Source organism: Myotis lucifugus, unplaced genomic scaffold, assembly GCF_000147115.1.
Source record: "Myotis lucifugus unplaced genomic scaffold, Myoluc2.0 scaffold_43, whole genome shotgun sequence".
NCBI lineage: Eukaryota > Metazoa > Chordata > Mammalia > Chiroptera > Vespertilionidae > Myotis > Myotis lucifugus.
In genome coordinates, this window is record NW_005871091.1 from 2,910,958 (window position 1) to 2,929,339 (window position 18,382).

General features: G+C 46.1%; 3 protein-coding genes across 4 annotated transcripts in view; 2 read left to right on the plus strand and 1 right to left on the minus strand.

Moving 5' to 3' along the window:
* Positions 1 to 8,749, plus strand: part of ELP1 (elongator complex protein 1) — a 58,507-nt gene extending 49,758 nt beyond the window's left edge. Inside the window, exons 34-37 of one of the 2 annotated variants that reach the window (XM_006088045.3) lie at positions 1,321 to 1,448; positions 1,864 to 2,015; positions 3,917 to 3,992; positions 7,191 to 8,749. In XM_006088045.3, coding sequence (XP_006088107.1) covers positions 1,321 to 1,448; positions 1,864 to 2,015; positions 3,917 to 3,992; positions 7,191 to 7,258 — 424 coding nt within the window. In that variant the 3' untranslated portion in view covers positions 7,259 to 8,749. Of the gene's footprint in view, positions 1 to 1,320; positions 1,449 to 1,863; positions 2,016 to 3,916; positions 3,993 to 7,190 lie in introns of those variants that run through there. The other variant, XR_002829062.1, reaches the window with a different exon arrangement.
* A 2,269-nt stretch (positions 8,750 to 11,018) lies between these two features.
* Positions 11,019 to 13,584, minus strand: ACTL7A (actin like 7A). The gene has a single exon (XM_006088046.2). The coding sequence runs from the start codon at positions 12,669 to 12,671 to the stop codon at positions 11,352 to 11,354; it is 1,320 nt and encodes a 439-aa protein (XP_006088108.1). The 5' UTR covers positions 12,672 to 13,584; the 3' UTR covers positions 11,019 to 11,351.
* A 2,934-nt stretch (positions 13,585 to 16,518) lies between these two features.
* Positions 16,519 to 18,125, plus strand: ACTL7B (actin like 7B). Its single transcript, XM_006088047.3, has one exon. It carries the CDS (start codon positions 16,811 to 16,813, stop codon positions 18,053 to 18,055), a length of 1,245 nt encoding a protein of 414 aa, XP_006088109.1. The 5' UTR covers positions 16,519 to 16,810; the 3' UTR covers positions 18,056 to 18,125.
* The last annotated feature ends 257 nt before the right edge of the window (positions 18,126 to 18,382 follow it).

Sequence of the window (18,382 nt, forward strand, 5' to 3'; positions counted from 1 at the left end):
GTTTATCCATCACACCCACCGTACCCTGGGCAATGGAGAAAGTCCAAGTAAATGGGTTGGTTTTCTACCAGGATGTTGCTGCAGGAGCCGGAGGACATTCAAGGCCACGTGGAAGTTGTGCAAGGCCTGTCCCCGCACATCCAGTAGGTTAGACCCGTGTTCACATGTTTCTGCTGCAGCTTCATGGCCTGTGTGCTTACCCAGGGCCCACACGGACCTCACACTGCGTACTCAGTTCATAAAACATCTGATTTTATTCACTTAATAAATATTATGTGACTATAATGGGTGGGCACTGAAAAAATAAAAATATATAAAGAAAAAAGATTTTAGGCTTCTTCAATTCAAACTCAGGATTGGAAGAGGAAATAAATATGTCATCACACTTTTACTCAGTGTAGCAATTTGTAGAAGTGTTACTGAATGCCTATATGCTAGTTGTAGTGAAGGTTGCAGGAAACTTTTAAGGAGATCTGAGTTGTAAGAGCTAGAGCCTTACTGGGGAGACCGAACAAGGCAAGATTATATAATTTAACTGAATTGATTTTGAGGATGTGGGGAGTGATCAGAAACTGTAAAAAAGGCGACTAGAGCTGGGCTTTTAAGAGTTGCCCAGCCAGTGTGACTCAGTGGTTGAACGTCAGCCTATGAGCCAGGGGCAGGTCATGGTTCCATTCCTGGTTAGGGCACATGCCTGGTTGCAGGCTCAATACCAGTAGGACGTGAACAGGAGGTAGCTGATCAATTATGCTTTCTCATCATTGATGTCTCTCTCTCTCTCTCTTCCTCTCCTTTCCTCTCTGAAATCAATAAAAATATTTGGAAAAAAAGTTGGACTGGGAGAGCCCCAGACAAAAGGAATGGCATATTAGTGACCTAAGGCAGGAAAGACTATTGGATTCATATAGATTTCATTATGTTCAAGTTCCAATCTAGTATGTCTTTATCTTCTAATTTAAGTTTTATTTTGTTGCCTTTGAATTTGTTTTTTATTATAAAATTCAAGTTCAATGTTGTTCTGTTTATTGTTTAGCTCTTATTATCAGATGTGACCTCATTTTAGTCTGTACTTCAATGAAAGCATCAAGGCCAGATAATACTTTTTAGGGTTTTCCTTATCCCTGCCTGTAAGACTTGCCTCTCCAAGTTTTGTGGGGGGTTTTTTAAATCACTTTTAACACCGCATCACCATTTCTCCCAAGTACAGATACCATCTGCAGATGCCTGGTTTCTCAGAAAGTTAGTGGCAACAGGTACATTCATTTTAATATGTTCAGCACAAGGAGAGCCCTTTATAAATCTCTCTCTAATTTCTCACAGGCGATCATCTAAGAATCGCCGTAAGGCAGAGCGGAAGAAGCACAGCCTCAAAGAAGGGAACCCCCTGGAGGAGCTGGCCCTTTTGGAGGCTTTGAATGAAGTGGTGCAGGGCACTGAAAAATTGAAAGGTATCTGCTCAATACTGACTGACGGGTCCTGCCCTCAGACAGATAGTAAATGGACAGCACAGACAGACAGAATTTCTCCAACTAGAGGAAAGACCAGAACCATCAACAGGAAGTGTCATTTTAGGGCGCATTCCTGAAACAGCCCTTGCCAGCCCGTCACCAGAAGCCTCCTATTGGCATCTGGTACCTGAGCTGGGAGAGCTGAGTCCTGAGGCGAGATGAAGGGCTGTGGGACACTGCTTCCTGCCGGGGCCCTTGGTGTGTTTTCCTGTTGTAGAGGATGTCGGATTACTCCGGCATTGGGGAAGGGAGAAGAAAGTGTGGGAGATGACAGCTGTAGTGTGACAGTAAATGTTTTTTATATGAGAGAGAAACTGTGGACACAACTGAACGCTCCCTCACGTTTCTGTCCTAGATGAAATACACTGCATTTTAAAGGTGCTCTTTCTCTTCGAGTTCGATGAGCAAGGAAGAGAATTGCAGAAGGCCTTTGAAGATACCCTGAAGCTAATGGAGAAGTCCCTTCCAGAAATTTGGACTCTCAGCCACCAGCACTCAGTTACGCCTGTAAGTTTTCCTCAAAGACAGAAGGTGCATTTTTTCATCATTTCACAGGTTATGTCACTCACACAATCTCTTACAAGTCAAAGCAAAAGACTTTCCTGTCCTTAAAACATACTTTGCCACAGTTCAGTTGTCTGAGACTTATGTTGAAGCAGTCGCTAAGATTTTCTTTGACTATCCAGTGACTGTTACACCGTGGCTGAGGTTGCGTTCCCTTTTATTTCTCCTCTCTGCATGGAACACTGTCCTGCAGAATACGGGACGGTCAGACAGTTGCCCCTGGCCTTCGATGAGCTTGGAGTGGGGGTGGGAGTGTTCAGACTTAGGGGTGGTATCAGAGTTCTCTAAAGGAAGCCCAGACAACTGCTCTTCCTTTTGTTTGATGTTAAATCTGACTTGTTACTTCTCTGTTGTTATGACGAGCCTTGCTGATTATGCTGAAGGGTGTTTGTGTCCCATCAAGAATGACAGTAACCATGGGAAACTGCTGAAAGAGCAAAAGGGAGAGTTTGTGGTTGTTAGGATTTAGAGGTTCGCAGGCTGGGCCCTGCCGAGCTGGTTCCTGACCCTCTGTGAAGAGGGTGCCAGCCAGCTGGGGCTGGTATTTCTGAGGAGACGTAATGATGACAGTTCTCTGTATTGGAATGAACTGACACGAATGAGCAGCTGCTGATGGTGTGAAGAGCTACTGTGGAGTGAAAGGAAGCGGACACAAGGAGCAGATTCCTCCTCCCTCCAGCCCTACTCTCTCCCTCTGGTGGGGAGCAGCTGACAAGGGAGTGTCTTCTCAGGCTCCCAGCCCCAGCAGCGTATGGGTGGGTGGGCTTGGGGCTCTGGGAGAGGTTGGTAGAAACACAAGTGTACTGGGCCTCGACTCCTCACAAAGGGATCCCTGTACACCTTAGGATATGTTTTGAATGTTAAATAAGAGGAGAGGTGTAAAAGCATCTTACAAACCATACAAATAAAAGCAACTAAAAATCATTACCCTCACAAATATTTGGCTTTACTATAATAGGTATTTCCTAGAAGAAATGTGATCACCTTTAAAACTCTAGTGATTTCAAAGCTAGCAGTTTATAATGCTTCTCTTCTCCTCTCCTCCCCTCCCCTATTCAGATCATACTAACTTCTAAGTCACCAAAATGACCAGGAATATTGTGGTTTGGTTTTGGTTGCTAAAGTATGGCAATGGCATAAGTGCAGGATACTGTGAGTCACATGGGAGTGCTTGGAGCACGTCATTGCTACTCACGGTGCCACCTGGGGGTGCTGCCTGCACTGCACCCTGCAGAACTCGTGGAGGCAAAGCAGGGGGCCTGGCATGCACACCCTCAGGCTTGTGCAGCTCTGGAAGTCCCTCGTTTACCTTGAACACATGCAGAATTTTCACTCTGTCCCATGGTACGCACCTTCTTATCTTAGTGCAAGAATTCCCACAAATCTCTGAGTACAATTTGATACTCTGTGTATTCTATAGCCTCTTGTACTATTCCCTCTCCCTCAGGGTCTGGCTTGCTCCTGTGAAAGGATCAGGTGCATATGTTGTAGATTTTCTTTCCTTTCTCTTTAGCAAGAGAAAACAACCAAACTTAATACAGACATATGTATGGGAACCCTGCACACATGAGAGAGTCAGACTCCACATGCAGGAGAGGTACCTAGATTTTCTTTTCTTTAACCCCCATCATTACCTTGTTCTTCTGGTAGAAAGGAGATTTAGAGGTCTGAGTTGAAAATGGAGAAACGGGGGATTAAATTCTCATAAGAAAAGAGAATTACTGTGTTTGCTACCACCCAATGAAAATGACGGGCTATTTCCTGCTGGCAGAGGTCTGGCCTTGGTACCACAGTTGTCAGAAGTATAAGGTCATCTTTGCTGATACAGTCTACTTTCTGCTTAGGTTCTGGGTCCCAATTCTACTTCCAACAGTATCATGGCTTCTTATCAACAACAGAAGACTTCAGCTCCTGTTCTTGGTTAGTATTTTTTCCCTCTGAATTACTACAGTACTAAGCAGGAGTATCTTTCTGTATATGTTGAGAATTCAGCAGTTTAAGATGAGAACCTAAGACTACATCTTTAGTAAAATGAGTTTAATGCATCTAATGGTGGGAAGCTGGAGGGTGGGGAATCCAACATGACTTTAAACGTATAGTGTGTTTTTTTCCAGTTCTATTGTACACTTGTCAATACAGTGGCATATTCTTGTCTGCATGAGCACACAACAGTTGAAGTTTGAGTCTAAACGGTTGAATTTACACATACAGTTTAAAGATTCTCCTGAATCATAATTTTTGGCGATTGGAGTTTCACAGTTGCAACTTTGGGATGTTTTCATAATCCTTAAGAGCTGGACCTTCTTAATCATCTTTAGGGTTGACAGTGTAATTTGAAAGCAAATCTGAAGACCATTAACATTGCATGTGGATTTCCTGTTTACTTATACCTAAAACTAGAGGCCTGGTGCACGAATTCGTGCACCAGTGGGGTCCCTCGGCCTGGCCTGTGGGATCTGGCCGAAACCAGCTTTCGGACATGCCTTGAGGTGTCCCGGATTGCAAGAGGGTGCAGGCCATGCCGAGGGACCCACCGGTGCACAATCAAGGCCAGGGAGGGATGCGGGAGGTTGGCCAGCCAGAGAGGGACTGCGGAAGGGCTCCAGGGCATGTCCAGCCCATCTCGCTCAGTCCCGATCAGCCAGACCCCTGCAGCAAGCTAACCTACCAGTCAGAGCATCTGCCCCCTGGTGGTCAGTGCACATCATAGCGAGTGGTTAAGCGGCCTTAGCATATCATTAGCATATTGTGCTTCGATTGGTTGAATGGACGACCAGACGACTGGACACTTAGCATATTAGGCTTTTATTATATAGGATGTTTTGTTTGATGGGGGGAGGTGATTCTCAGATTACATATCCGTCAAAGTTAAAAGTCCTAAAGGCTTTCTTTTGAAAGTTGAATGGAAACTTTTGACATATCGGTTTGGTACCTGAATATTTGCCTTTCAGGTGGATTAATCAAGGATACCAGTCTCTTAGCTTTGAAAGGTTAGAGATACGTTTAGAATGGCAGTTTTTATTTTCTAGCATGTGACAGGCAGCAGTCCGAAAATTTTTCAATTAAATGCCGAACTATAATAGCATTTTGATGACATTTGAAGTAGCCTGTGAGGGTTCAAATTAAGTTTAACTTTAATGGCGAATGTTGCTACCAGGAATAAACCACTAACTGCCTTTCATCCCAGCTAAGCACATGTATATGGATAGTACCACTGCATTCCTGGCAAGCTGCTTTTGGTATCGATCCCAAAGCATACTTATTTCTGAGGTGCTACAAATTCATCTTAGACCTGAGGCAGTTTAGTAATTACTTAGTTTGTACTGTGACTAATCCAGTTGTAATTTCTGTCACATTTTCCTTCTTGCCGTCCTGATGCTGACCTGCAGGTCACGTCAGTCACCCCTTTCCCTGGAGTAGTCTAGGTGGCGCTCCTTGCAGAGCACTTCCCTTTCCCGCTGAGCAGTTTGAGGCTCCTCATTATATGAGTATTGTCTATGTCCTTGTGGCTACAAGATTATGTAGGAAAAGAGAAGATGAACTACTCACAAAAGTAGTTCCACTCAAATATTTGTCAACGAGTCCTCTCCAGCTAACAGTACTGGTTAAGTACATTCATACATCCCAGTGGGACCAGTGGGGCATTTTCTCTGATTGTTTCATGTTTGCAACGCAGTGTAACATCATGCAGATCGATTGCAAGTGTTGCAAAAGTTCACGATTTTATAAAATGGATTCAAGTGTTATTGGAGGAGTGCTTAAGTCATAATCTAGTTGAACTTGTTAAAATTGATAACAAAATAAGTGCTTCAAATGAGAGTGATTTGACTCTCAAATAATTAAGAGAAGTCCTTGGAAAAATTGATAAAGCCTTCAGTGTATTTTTGTAAAAGTTGCTGTGAAATTCAAACGTGAAAGTCATCATGTTCTGCTGTCATACACTTTGTCAGTGTAATTATTTTCCTCCAGATTCAGTACTTGGTATTTATTCTCAGTTAAGTCTAGGAATCAAATATTATTGTAATGCCTAAGTTTTTAATAAGATAGAATATATTTTCATAACTTTTTTTCTTCTTTAAAAAACAGATAAAGTCTAGGTCAAAGTTTATTAATCACTATTTAACATGAAATTATGGGCCTTGTTGACAATGAACTTATTTAAGTAGACTTTTCCAATATCTATTCTTAAATGAGTAAAACCTCCTATGGTCTTTGTATCTATATAGTTTTTGTTTGGGGGAGTAGAGAGCAGTAATTCTGTGTGAAATTATAAAAATGATATGATTAGTAGAGGAAGTCTGGATTGTACAGAAAAGTATATTAAAGAAAATTAAAATTTGATGATTTCTAGTCATGTGTATACATACATATATTTTGTATAATATGAAACCATGTTTTTAAAAACTTTCTTGAGCGTTTTTCTCACATTGTTAAATATTTTTGAAAATAAGTTTTAATGTCTGAATGGCTCATATGTGCAGATGTACTGTTGGAAGTTTATCATGAATCCTGCTAAGATAGAAAATCTTTTAATAGACTTATTTCTCATATCTCTGCTTCCTATATATGATACTTATTTAATAGATTCCACAAATCTAACTGGAAAAGGGTCTGGGAGTTTCATCTAACAATGACAATGCTCCCTCATCTATTCCCCCCCCACACACACACTTTTTTAAGTAGGGACATTTTTATCAGTCAGTGCGCTTGTAGAATTTTTTTATCATAAAGTATTTTCTGTGCAGTATCTTTACTCATTGAATACATGCCCCATGTTTCTTTACTCTTACAGTTGAGGTAAATTTTACGTAGAGTAAAATGTACAGATTTTAGGTGGACGTAGTTTGTTGGCCTTGTGACCACCACCCATTTGAAATATAAGACTTCTTTCACTTGGAATCACTCGGTGGGCATTTACCTGCTACTCCCCCATGTGCATGGAGTTGTAATGATATCCCCCCGCTGCGTTTGCTCTGATCGAGGTTGGAAGGTTACAGAAACATGAACTCGCTTCTGATGGTCGTCTTGTAGTGGCCCAGTTTTAGATTAGAGTTACTGCCTCAGCTCCCACCACCAAGAAAGAATGTGTCCTGTCACCATCTCTCTCCTTTGTATTAGATGCTGAGTTTTTGATACCACCGATGATCAACAAAAGAACCCAGTGGAAACTGAGCCTGTTGGAGTGACGGCTCCTCGTTGGGAGGGCTCGGCAGAGAAGACGTTTTCTTCCCACCCTCAGTCCTCCAGGCCTGGCTGCCGAGAACCGGGAAAGGGAAGACTGTGATCTACCTTCGCATTGCCGAGAGCTGCTCCGTGCAGCAGACCTCTGCACACACCACGCAATTCTATTTTCTTTTATTTTGCATAGAGTTTTAATTCACTAAACTTTAATCTTTAGTCAACATAGCATCATTTTGTCAGGTTTAGTGTTCTTTTATTTAGTGTTTTTTGAGAGCATATTTCTGGTATTTATGATAAACAGGAGCTGGGGTTTCATGCCCAGTTGCAGGTCTAAGTCATATTGGGACCTTAGACAAGTCACATAATTAATTTGTGCCTCAGTTCATTGAGAATAACGTTTCATGGTTTCTACCTCAAACATGTGAAGAAATGTTTTTAAATTGCTTTATGTTCCTGGAAGAGAGCATTGTATATCAACAACATGGCTGTTAGTGCTACCAACAGTTAGTCACATTTCGTCACTTCAATGGCTTTTTCACCTTGAACTAAAGCAGAATGAAAAGCTAGCTGTATCCTTTGAAATACAAAGCTTTTCCCTGCTAACAGCTGTTATTTTGCAGTATCTTACCTGATTATGTGCTCCCAGTTATAACTGGGGTAAGCCTTCCATCACTACAGTGTCCACAAGGACTGTTTTCAGTCCTTGCCTGTGAGTTTTCTGCTAGAGACTTAGCAGAACAGAGTAGAATTTCTGAAACACATCATGCAATTTGTTATGGTGAGCAGTGTTCATCAGATGGCATGCACGGTTGTGAGTTACTCCTTTTTCTCCAAATACTGCATCTTTTAACAAAATGTTTTTGTCAGTGTCTAGACCATTTCATTTCTTTTTTCTGTATGGTACTTAACTGACCTCTATCTATTAGTTATTTTCTTTGAAAGAAATGAGAATATTTTCTCTTTTTGGTCAGTCTAGAAAAAGCTCATGTCATGTTGATGCTAGTTTTGGGGCTCTTAGGTAAGATTAAAAATTTCTTCCATGCCTTTAGTGCCAGACCCAGATCTTCATCACTATACATAAACTAACTGGAAATGCTGCTTTTGATTCTGAGTATAGGTATATCCAGAATTATAATTTCAGACTTTTCTTAATATAGCAAAATGTTAGCTGTAGAATCTAGGTGTGTTCCCTGTGTAATTCAACTTTTCTGTGTGTCTGAATATTTTCACAAAATAAAACAAAAAAGAAGAGATAAAGATATGTATATCCTGCTTAGGAGAAATTGGCTTTTTGGTGCATACCCATATGGATTTGCTGTAATTAAGTTCCCAACACTGAAAGGCTAAAAGTGCTTTGTGTCTCCCCTTTGGCATGGATAGATGAGCATGATAACTGCTATGACATTTTAATAAGTTTCAGTGCTCTTGGTGTGGGTAATAGTAAAGGGACTTGCTGATGGATTGGAAATACAAGTAAATGTGTCTTGATAATGGTGTGATTTCGTGGATGGTCAGTTTTCTTAAAATAATGTAGTGAAGCAACAAGAAAGAATTTGTGTGAATTCTTTCAATTCAGTTTACTATCAATTACTCTCTCTCTCATCGGAGCAAGATGGAATTTTGTTCACTGAGAAGTAGCAGGCGGGAGCAGACCTTTCAAATTCAAGGTAAAGTTGAGGAAGAATGCAATATGGGACCAGGAGGAACTCCTGGGGGTGGTGAATGCCTCCTTCTGGGGAAAGACTCCGTGACGTTTTAGAAAAGAGTATATAGCTCTTCCCCCCAATTTGGTTTGTGTCCCAAAGCAAGTTCATGCCCCAACCCAAGTTTGTGCCCTGACTAGAAATTGAACCCACAACTTTTTTTGTGTGGTTTACAGAATGACACCCCAACCAACTGAGCCACCTGGCCTGGACAGCCTTGGCACTTTTGACACTTTAGGGCATATCGTTCTTTGTAGGGAACTGTCCTGCGCATTATAGGTTATTTAAACAAATCCCTGGCCTCTACTCTCTAGATGCCACTATTTCATACTCCCCACTCCTGTTAGGACAACCAAAAACATCTTCAGACATTGCCAATGTCCCGTGGGGGTCAAAGTTGCCCCCGTTTGAGAACCACTAGTCTAAGATGATTTCCAAATACTTAGTAAAAGTATTCACCTCTTTCTTTTAAAAAAAAAATATATATATACTTTTATTGATTTCAGAAAGGAAGGAAGAGGGAGAGGAGATAGAAACATCAATAATGAGAGAGAATCATTGATCAGCTGCCTCCTGCAAGCCCCCCACTGGGGATCTAGCCCACAACCCGGGCATGTGCCCTTGACCGGAATCGAACGTGGGACCTTTCAGTTCGCAGGCTGACGCTCTATCCGGTTAGGGCAAGTATTCACCTCTTTATGAGGATTCTTTTTTTCTACAAGGCTGATTGTGTAAGGATTCATAAAAGTGCTTTGGAAAAGACTATGCAGTTGTTTAGCCTTACACTTTTTCATTTTAAAATACAGCATAATGGCCGAAACCGGTTTGGCTCAGTGGATAGAGCGTCGGCCTGCGGACTGAAAGGTCCCAGGTTCGATTCCGGTCGGGGGCGTGTGCCTGGGTTGCGGGCACATCCCCAGTGGGTGATGTGCAGGAGGCAGCTGATCGATGTTTCTCTCTCATCGATGTTTCTAACTCTCTATCTCTCTCCCTTCCTCTCTGTAAAAAATCAATAAAATATATTTTAAAAAATAAAATAAAATAAAATACAGCATAATGTTTAGGCCTAGGGAGGCCTGGAGAGTCGCATCCTCCAGAGATACCTTCCCTGCCTCCCCTTCATCAAGACCCTCAGTTTCTGGGGTTCTTGACTATTGTTCCTAGACCCTTACAGGATTTGAAGATAGTGTATTTCTATATGATTGCTTTCCTCTGTGATGCTACTTTATTTTATGCATTTTAAAATATTACTTAGGGAAAGGTACATAGGCATTATCACCCTGCCAAAGAGGTCCAAAGGTTAAGAATTAACCAAACTTCAACCCGCCCATCAGTGAACGTTCATACAGTGTTGACACGTGAGTGGTTTGGGCAGAAACTGACGTGAGCAGGACATAGCTCTTTCTCATGTCAGTGTACCCAACTCCTAGCTGATTCCCAATACTGCAGGGTAAGGCTGTCATCCTTGCTGAACTGTAGGCACTCCAGGTGCCCCTCGGGGGCTATCTGCTGCTCTTACTCCGGCTTGCTGGTGCCAGCCAGCGGTGCTTCCTCACCAGGCCAGGACCCAGGGTCTGCCCTGCAAGTCTTTCAGGGGTGTCTAGGCAAACCTGGAGGCTCAGAGGGTGGTTCTGGAGAGCTTCTCCCTGGGGGTGGTAGAGATGCCATAGCTCTCCTGTGAGTGTTTGAACGTGTGCCTTTGTGGGATGGGGGTGGGGGGACGGTGGGGGTTACAGGACACTCAAGACCGTAGTAAGACTTTTGGGCTTTTGTGTAAGAGAGAAAAGTCTAAGATAATGCTAGCAACTCTTGTAATCCCCTCCTGGAGGCCGGACACTGGTGTTTAGATGCTTTGTGGGAGGCTGAACCTTGACAGCATCCTTCCTATTGGTGTTCATCAGAAGGGATCTTGGTGAACTTAGGTGCATATATGCATAGCCCACGGACACAGTAGTGCAGGGAAGGCCTGAGATGGGGCAGGGAGTGGGTGGAGGGAGGCAAAAGAGGAAATGGGGGACATCTGTAATGCTGTCAATAAAAAGGGGGGGTCTTATATGTCACAACAGCATATAATCTACCATCATACTTCCCCTTCCAAGCAAATCTTAACAATACAGTAGTTCCTAAAGTGGGAAATACACAAAATAAGAGACAGCACCATTTTAGAGGTAGTCCTTCCACCCCCCACCTACCCCTTTGTGTTGGCAAATGTATATTTTAAGGCAGAGCTGCATGTATGGAGTTGTTCTTAAGTCAGGAAATAGAGAAACACACTGTGGAGGGGAACGGAGTGTTTAATGCTGTCGGAGTGAACGTGCTGGGCCTATGTGTGCGGTGGGTGCTCACCCAGCAAAGCTGATACCTGGCAGCCACAGTGACCATGCTTCATTCGCGTTCAGAAGCACCTTCTGTAGATGAAGAAAGGCCCATGTTCCTCATACTCAAAGCGGTGGACCCACAGTGGCTGGAAGCCATGGAGCGATGCCAGGATGGAGCCACCCGTCCACACTGCAGTCTCTCTCTCGGGCAACACGTTTACCTGGGGGGTGTCATTGGGACACAAGCTGCTCAGCTCCCGCTGCAGACGGTTAGGGAAACCACTGAGCATAGTGCTCCCCCCGCAGAGCAGGATGTTCCCCATGAGGTCCCGTTTGAGGGCGATGTCGCACTTGTTCAGGCAGGACACCGTCTGGGTGTGGAGGCCCAGCTGCATGGACCTGATCAGGGAAGGCTTGAAGAACATCTCGGAGCAGAGGAACCTTTCCTGGCCCAGGTATATCTGCTGCCCGTCCGGCAGGGTGTACTGGATCATATGCTTCGTCTCCGGGACTCTCTTCTCTTCGATGGGGTCCAGGGCCACAAAGCAGCATTTCTTCTTGATGTCCTCCACAATGCCCTTCTGGGCCTCGGTGAAGTGTTTTCCCGAACTGTTCATCAGGCCCATCAAGTAGTTTGTCAGATCAGAGCCCGAATAGTCCAGCCGCCCCGTGATGCTGGGCAGAGGATAACCTTCGTAGATGGGGACCACGTAGGACACGCCATGGCCCACCTCCACGACCAGGCCGGAGGTCCTGCCGTAGGAGTACATGGACAGGCGGGACTGGTAGGCGATGTGCATCGCAGGAGTGCTGAAGGTCTCAAACAGCATCTCGGCATACTTCTCTCGGTTGGTGTGTGGGCTCAGCGGTGGGTCTGAAACCAAGACCGCATGCTCCTCTGGGGCGATCTTCATCTCTTTATGGAAGATGTATTCCCAGATACCCTGCACTGAGTCCCAGTCCACGATGACGCCGTGCCGCAGGGGATTCACCAGCTTGAGACGAACCTCCGGATGGATGAGCTCCTGCCCCACGAAGGTCTCCTTGCGTCTGTCCCCAGTCTTGGTGGTCTCCATGTAGGGCTTGCCCACTGTCGAGGAGATCTTGTGGGTGGGCCTTTGCAGCCCAGCGAAGCCACATTTACAGTAGCCAGTGCCGAGGTCCACAACCACCGCTTTGGTCACCTTTACCTGGGGCTTCTCCCTGGCTTCTGATTTCGTGGACTCTTCTGGCTCCAAGCGGTTCCGGTGGACCCACACCGCACGCTTCGCTGGACCACACTTTAGGGAGGCCGTCTGGAGGGCCTCTGTGTTCAGGGAGGCCTGTTCGCCCTTCCCCTTGTCAGGCCCATCCCCTATGATCCTTGCCTGCGGAGCCCACATGCTAGCAAGAGCCATCTCGCTCTCAGAAAGTTCCTTGATCCCACAGGCTTCAAGGTCAGAAAGGCTGAAATCAGAGGGCAACTTTAGAATGTCCCCAATGATGACATCACCGATTATGACATAACTAGTGACCTGGGGCTTTCTAGATACTGGGAAACTTTATCCCAATGTAGGGTTGATCTGGGTAGTGTTTTATGGAGATTTACCCTTTTCTCGATTTTGTACTATACCTGAGTCATCCAGTCAGTATTTATTGAATGCTTGCAGTGTTCAGGCAGCTGAAAATACAAGACAGAGTAAGAAAAAGAAAATTCTCCCCCCTTTTAGAGCTTATATGCTAATCAGTGGGAGTTGTGGAGACACAGACAATAAGCAAATTATATATGTAAAATAAAGGTCCTGTTTATTAACATACATTTCATTTTCAAAATTGAGCTACCAACTGTTAAAGTGTGTCTACATTTTGGGGGGACACTATATATATGTAAGTATATGTATATGAAGATGTTAAGGGCAAAAGGGAAAAACAAAGGAGGGAAAGGGCATGGGGAGGGTGGCTGTGTTGTGTCTGGGCAGGGCTCCCTGAAAGTGACTGAGTGAAGACCTGCAGGAAGTGAGGGAGAATGCCGTGTGCATATCCGAGTGGCAGGTGTAGAGGACTGGAAGCAGACGTGTGTCTGATGCGTTAGAGCAGGGGTCAGCAAACTAGGGCCTGCGGCCTTTCTTTGTAAATTTTTATTGGAGCACAGCCACTTGTCTATGGCTGTGTTTGTTGAGTCATGGCAACAAAGACTGCAGTGGCTCGCAAAGTAGAAAGTAAATATTGACCACCTGGCCCTTTACAGAAAAAGCTTGTCAGCCCCCAAGTTAGAAGATCCCCAAAAGATGAGTGTGGCTGGAGTGGAAAGAGTGAGGAACTGTACATGAGATGGAGGAACTAGGTGGGTAGGGAGGGCCAGCAGCTCACATTGGGCCTCATGGGCCAGTGCTAGGACCTTGGCTCTGGTTCTGCATGAGGTCAGAAAACACTAGAGAATTTTAAGTTGGGGAGTTGTTACCATCTGACTTAGATTTTAGCAGAAATAATCGTTGTTGTGGTGATTGTACCAAGAACTTATGTCTCATTTGTTCCTTGAGACAATCTGCAGAGGAATTATTTTTGGACACATATTTGTAACATATTTATCCTTCATGTGGGTCTTTGGTTCAGCAATGAAATTTGACCCTACAGAGTCCCACTGATGACAACATTGAGGCTCTTAGGTGTGTAACTCACCCAAGGATGGTCCAGCCAGCCGTGGCCAAGCTCCTAACTACGACTTCTTCCCACGGGTGTGCTGTGGACACACCTTGATGGGACCCGACATAGGTCGCCCATGCCATCTCTGAAGCTGGGCATGTTGGTGCTGCCACCTGCCACCCTCAGGTACCCAGAATCTAACCTTATGTTGTGTAGCCACGTGCTTTTCATAAGAGGCAGTCACTACAGTGGTGGGCTTTCTCCTTTAAGACGGTTACTGGGGTGTTCTTGGCTCTTTGTGGGCTGTGTGTGAAGAAAAGGACTAAGTCCAGTCTTATGAGCCTTATGACTACCTGATGGAGGTGACTAAACTGTCATCTCAGAAACAAAATCTCAGCTTCTTAGTTCATTGAGTAGAAGGTGTAAGCATAGAATTTTGAAAGGATAGGAAAGTGCTTTTCTGAATGCCTGGCTACCTGAAAAATAGTTTACTTGCCTCTGCTATTCAGGGATTTCTATGGCCAACTTGGATTGTTTGACTTTATTTCAGAAGAACTTGCATGATAAGGCATATTTAACCTAGAATGATCTGTTTTCCTTCTCCTTAATCCCCCTCTTGAATTTTGAGAAATCTGTAGCTGCTTAGCACATTTCACTGTCCTAGGTTTCTGGGGGGGCCTCTGTTGCTGCTGTAATGAATGATCACAAATTTAATGGCTTAAAACATAAATTTATTATCTTACAATTCTGAGATGGAGGTCAAAAGTCGACAGTTAGTCTGAGTGGGATAAAGTCAAGGTGTGGGCAGAGCCCTGTTCCTTCTGGAGGCTCTAGGGCAGTGATGGCGAACCTATGACACGCATATCAGAGGTGACACGCGAACTCATTTTTTTGGTTGATTTTTCTTTGTTAAATGGCATTTAAATATATAAAATAAATATCAAAAATATGTCTTTGTTTTACTATGGTTGCAAATATCAAAAAATGTCTATATGTGACACAGCACCAGAGTTAAGTTAGGGTTTTTCAAAATGCTGACACGCCGAACTCAAAAGGTTCGCCATCACTGCTCTAGGGGCTCATTTATTTCCTTGTGGCCCCTTCCCTCATCTTCAAAGACTTCTCCGACTTCTGCTTCTTTGTCACATCTTCTCCGACCTGACTTGACCCTCCTGTCTTTATCTTAAGATCCTTGTGATTCCTTTGAGCCCACCTGGGTACTCCAGGGTAGTTAACCTTCCCATCTCAAACCCCTTAACTCACATCTGCAAAGTCCTCTTTGCCATGAAAGGTAACATAGTCACAGGTTCCAGGGATTAAGGATGTGAACATTTGGGGGTAAGCGGGGGGGGGGGGGGGGGGGGGGCGGGGGGGCGCGTTATTCTTTCTCCCTCAATCTCCACATCTGATTTGATGATCTAATGTAAATGCAGTTTGTGAGGCTAGAGATGGCACAGGAGCCGACCAGAGAAGGCCTCAAATGCCAGAGTAAGAGCTTGGATTGAATTGAGGATAGTTGGGGAACCAACCAGTTAGATTAGATTCTACCTTCTAAGTGGTTCTCAACCTTCCTGATCCCGCGACCCTTTAATACAGTTCCTCATGTTGTGGTGACCCCCAACCATAAAATTATTTTCGTTGCTACTTCATAACTGTCATTTTGCTACTGTTATGAATCGTAATGTAAATATCTGATATGCAGGATGTATTTTCATTGTTCGCGACCCACAGGTTGAGAACTGCTGAACCTGTCCCTTGTTCTCTTCCATGTTATCACAGCCCTAGTTTAGGCCACCTTCGAGTCTTATGAGAATTTCTTCAATTCTCTTTTCAGGTCTCAGAGTTTTGCACCTTTATTTTATCGCTAAACACAGATCTTTCTAAAATTATCTAGAAGTTAAATCTGACCACTCCTCTGCTTGGAGTCTTTCTAGTTTCCAGCTGTCTTCAATGCAATCCAAGCTCCTACTCCTAGCATTTGAGCCCTCCCTGGTTGGCTCCATGACCCCGCTAGCTTCATCCATCTTTCCAAACACCTGAACTACAGGCAGTTCCCCACCATGTCCCCCTCTGAGCCTTTGCTCAGGCTGTCCTCTCTGCTGGGGTTGCCTTTCCCTCCTCTTAACTACCTGACAGATACCCACGTATCTTCCAGAACTCGACTTAAGCATCACCTCTAGGGAACCTTCTGACTGCCCCCCTCCCATGAGTGCTCCCCTCTGTGCACCTCTGCTCTCCCAGTGGACTTTCACCTGCAAACTCCTCTGCATCCATTCCATCTTTTTCCCACCTAGACTGGGCTCTGGTTGTGGCTGAATTCCTATCTGTCACCAGCAGACTGTACGGGCTGGACCCACCACAACCCCTTTAAATGTTGGAGGAATGAAAGTGCTGTTGGGGCCCTCACACTCTTTAGGAGACTTGGTGCATTGAAGTTGCACCAAGAGCTGTCTGTTCATGGGCAAGTCATTGGAATTCTGAGCCTCGATTTCCTCAGCTCTGCCTACCTCGTGGGATTCTGTGAAATAACATGTGAGGTGTCCGGTGCAGTGCCTGGCTTACTGTCAGGGCTCAAATATGCATCACCCTTGCAGCCAAGAAGCAGAGGAAGGAAAGGTGTCCAGTCAGTGAGGAGGAGAATAGGAACAGGGAAGTAAGGGAGTAGGAGCAGAAACCTCTGAGACCCCAGTGTGCTGGCCACTTAGTATGTCCTGAGCAAAGTCAAGTTAGGCAGATGGGGTGGGATGGCAGATCATGGGTGCCAAGGCCAAGCCTCCCCTGACAGCTGGAATGGACCAGCCTCCAGTGACATCACAATCCTGAGTGGCCGCTGAGGCACTGCTGGAGGTGGACCCTCATTTCTCTCCACCGAGCTCTAGGATGTGGAAGCGAGAAAGGTGAACAAGGAAGGCAGATGGCAACGAGGAACAGCTCAAGCCCCATGCCCATGGGCACGGCTCAGGGTGACCCTGGAGAGGCAGGAACGCTGTCAGCTCCAGATACTGGCATTCGGGACAGAAGTTCAGCCACTCAGCTGAAGACGAAGCCCAAGTATGTGCGCAGGGTCAAGGCGCTCATCATCGACCTGGGCTCGCAGTACTGTAAGTGTGGCTACGCAGGAGAGCCGAGGCCCACCTACTTCATCTCCTCCACAGTGGGCAAGTGCTGCTCCCAGGTGGGCGACGCCCGCAAGAATACCTATGTGGGCCACGAGCTGCTCACCGTGGAGGCACCGCTGAAGCTGGTTAACCCTCTAAAGTACGGCGTTGTGGTGGACTGGGACTGCGTCCAGAGCATCTGGGAGTACATCTTCTTCACGGCCATGAGGATCCTCCCCGAGGAGCATGCCGTGCTGGTCTCCGACCCCCCGCTCAGCCCCAGCAGCAACCGGGAGAAGTATGCGGAGCTCTTGTTCGAGACCTTTGGCATCCCCGCCATGCATGTGACATCCCAGTCGCTGCTGTCCATCTACTCCTATGGCAGGACCACGGGAATGGTGGTGGAAAGCGGGCACGGCGTCTCGCACGTGGTCCCCATCTCAGAGGGCAACGTGCTGCCGGGCCTGGCACGCCGCGCCGACTACGCCGGGGGCGACCTCACCAACTACCTGCTGCAGCTGCTCAACGAGGCGGGCCACAAGTTCACGGACGACCACCTGCACATCGTGGAGCACCTCAAGAAGACGTGCTGCTACTCGGCCTTGCGGCCCGAGAAGGAGGTCTGCCTGGCCCTGGAGGAGCTGCGCGTGGACTACGAGCTCCCCGATGGCAAGGTCATCACCATTGGCCATGAGCGCTTCCAGTGCGCCGAGATGCTCTTCAAGCCCACGCTGGTGGGCAGCAGCCTGCCCGGCCTCCCCGCGCTCACAGCCACTTGCCTGGGCCACTGCCAGGAGGCGGGCTTGAAGGAGGAGATGGCCGCCAACGTGCTGCTGTGTGGCGGCTGCACCATGCTGCACGGCTTCCCCGAGCGCTTCCAGAGGGAGCTGAGCCTCCTGTGCCCCGGGGATAGCCCCACCGTGGCTGCGACTCCTGAGAGGAAGAGCTCCGTGTGGACCGGTGGCTCCATCCTGGCCTCCCTGCAGGCCTTCCAGCAGCTCTGGGTCAGCAAGGAAGAGTTTGAGGAGCGGGGCAGTGCAGCCATCTACACCAAGTGCTGAGCACGGCCCGCCAGGCCTCGTGGGCAGGCGACCTGAGGCCACTCTATAAATTTACAGAGTTTCACATAAACATTTAACACAACGGCTCTTGTCCAGTCTGGGTTTCTTGCTTTAGTCTGATAACAGGAGTTGGGTTTAGAGGTAGCAGCACCTTTTGCTCTGCTGGGTGGGGAGCAGCAGGGGTGGGAGGCCCCTGTCCTCATGAGGGTGACATCATCTCAGAGCCCCAAGTATGGCTTCCTGTTCCATTAGCTCCTCAGGGTTCAAAACCCAATTCAGCAGACACATGGCTTGCTCATCCGTCCAGGGACCACGTGGGACATGAAG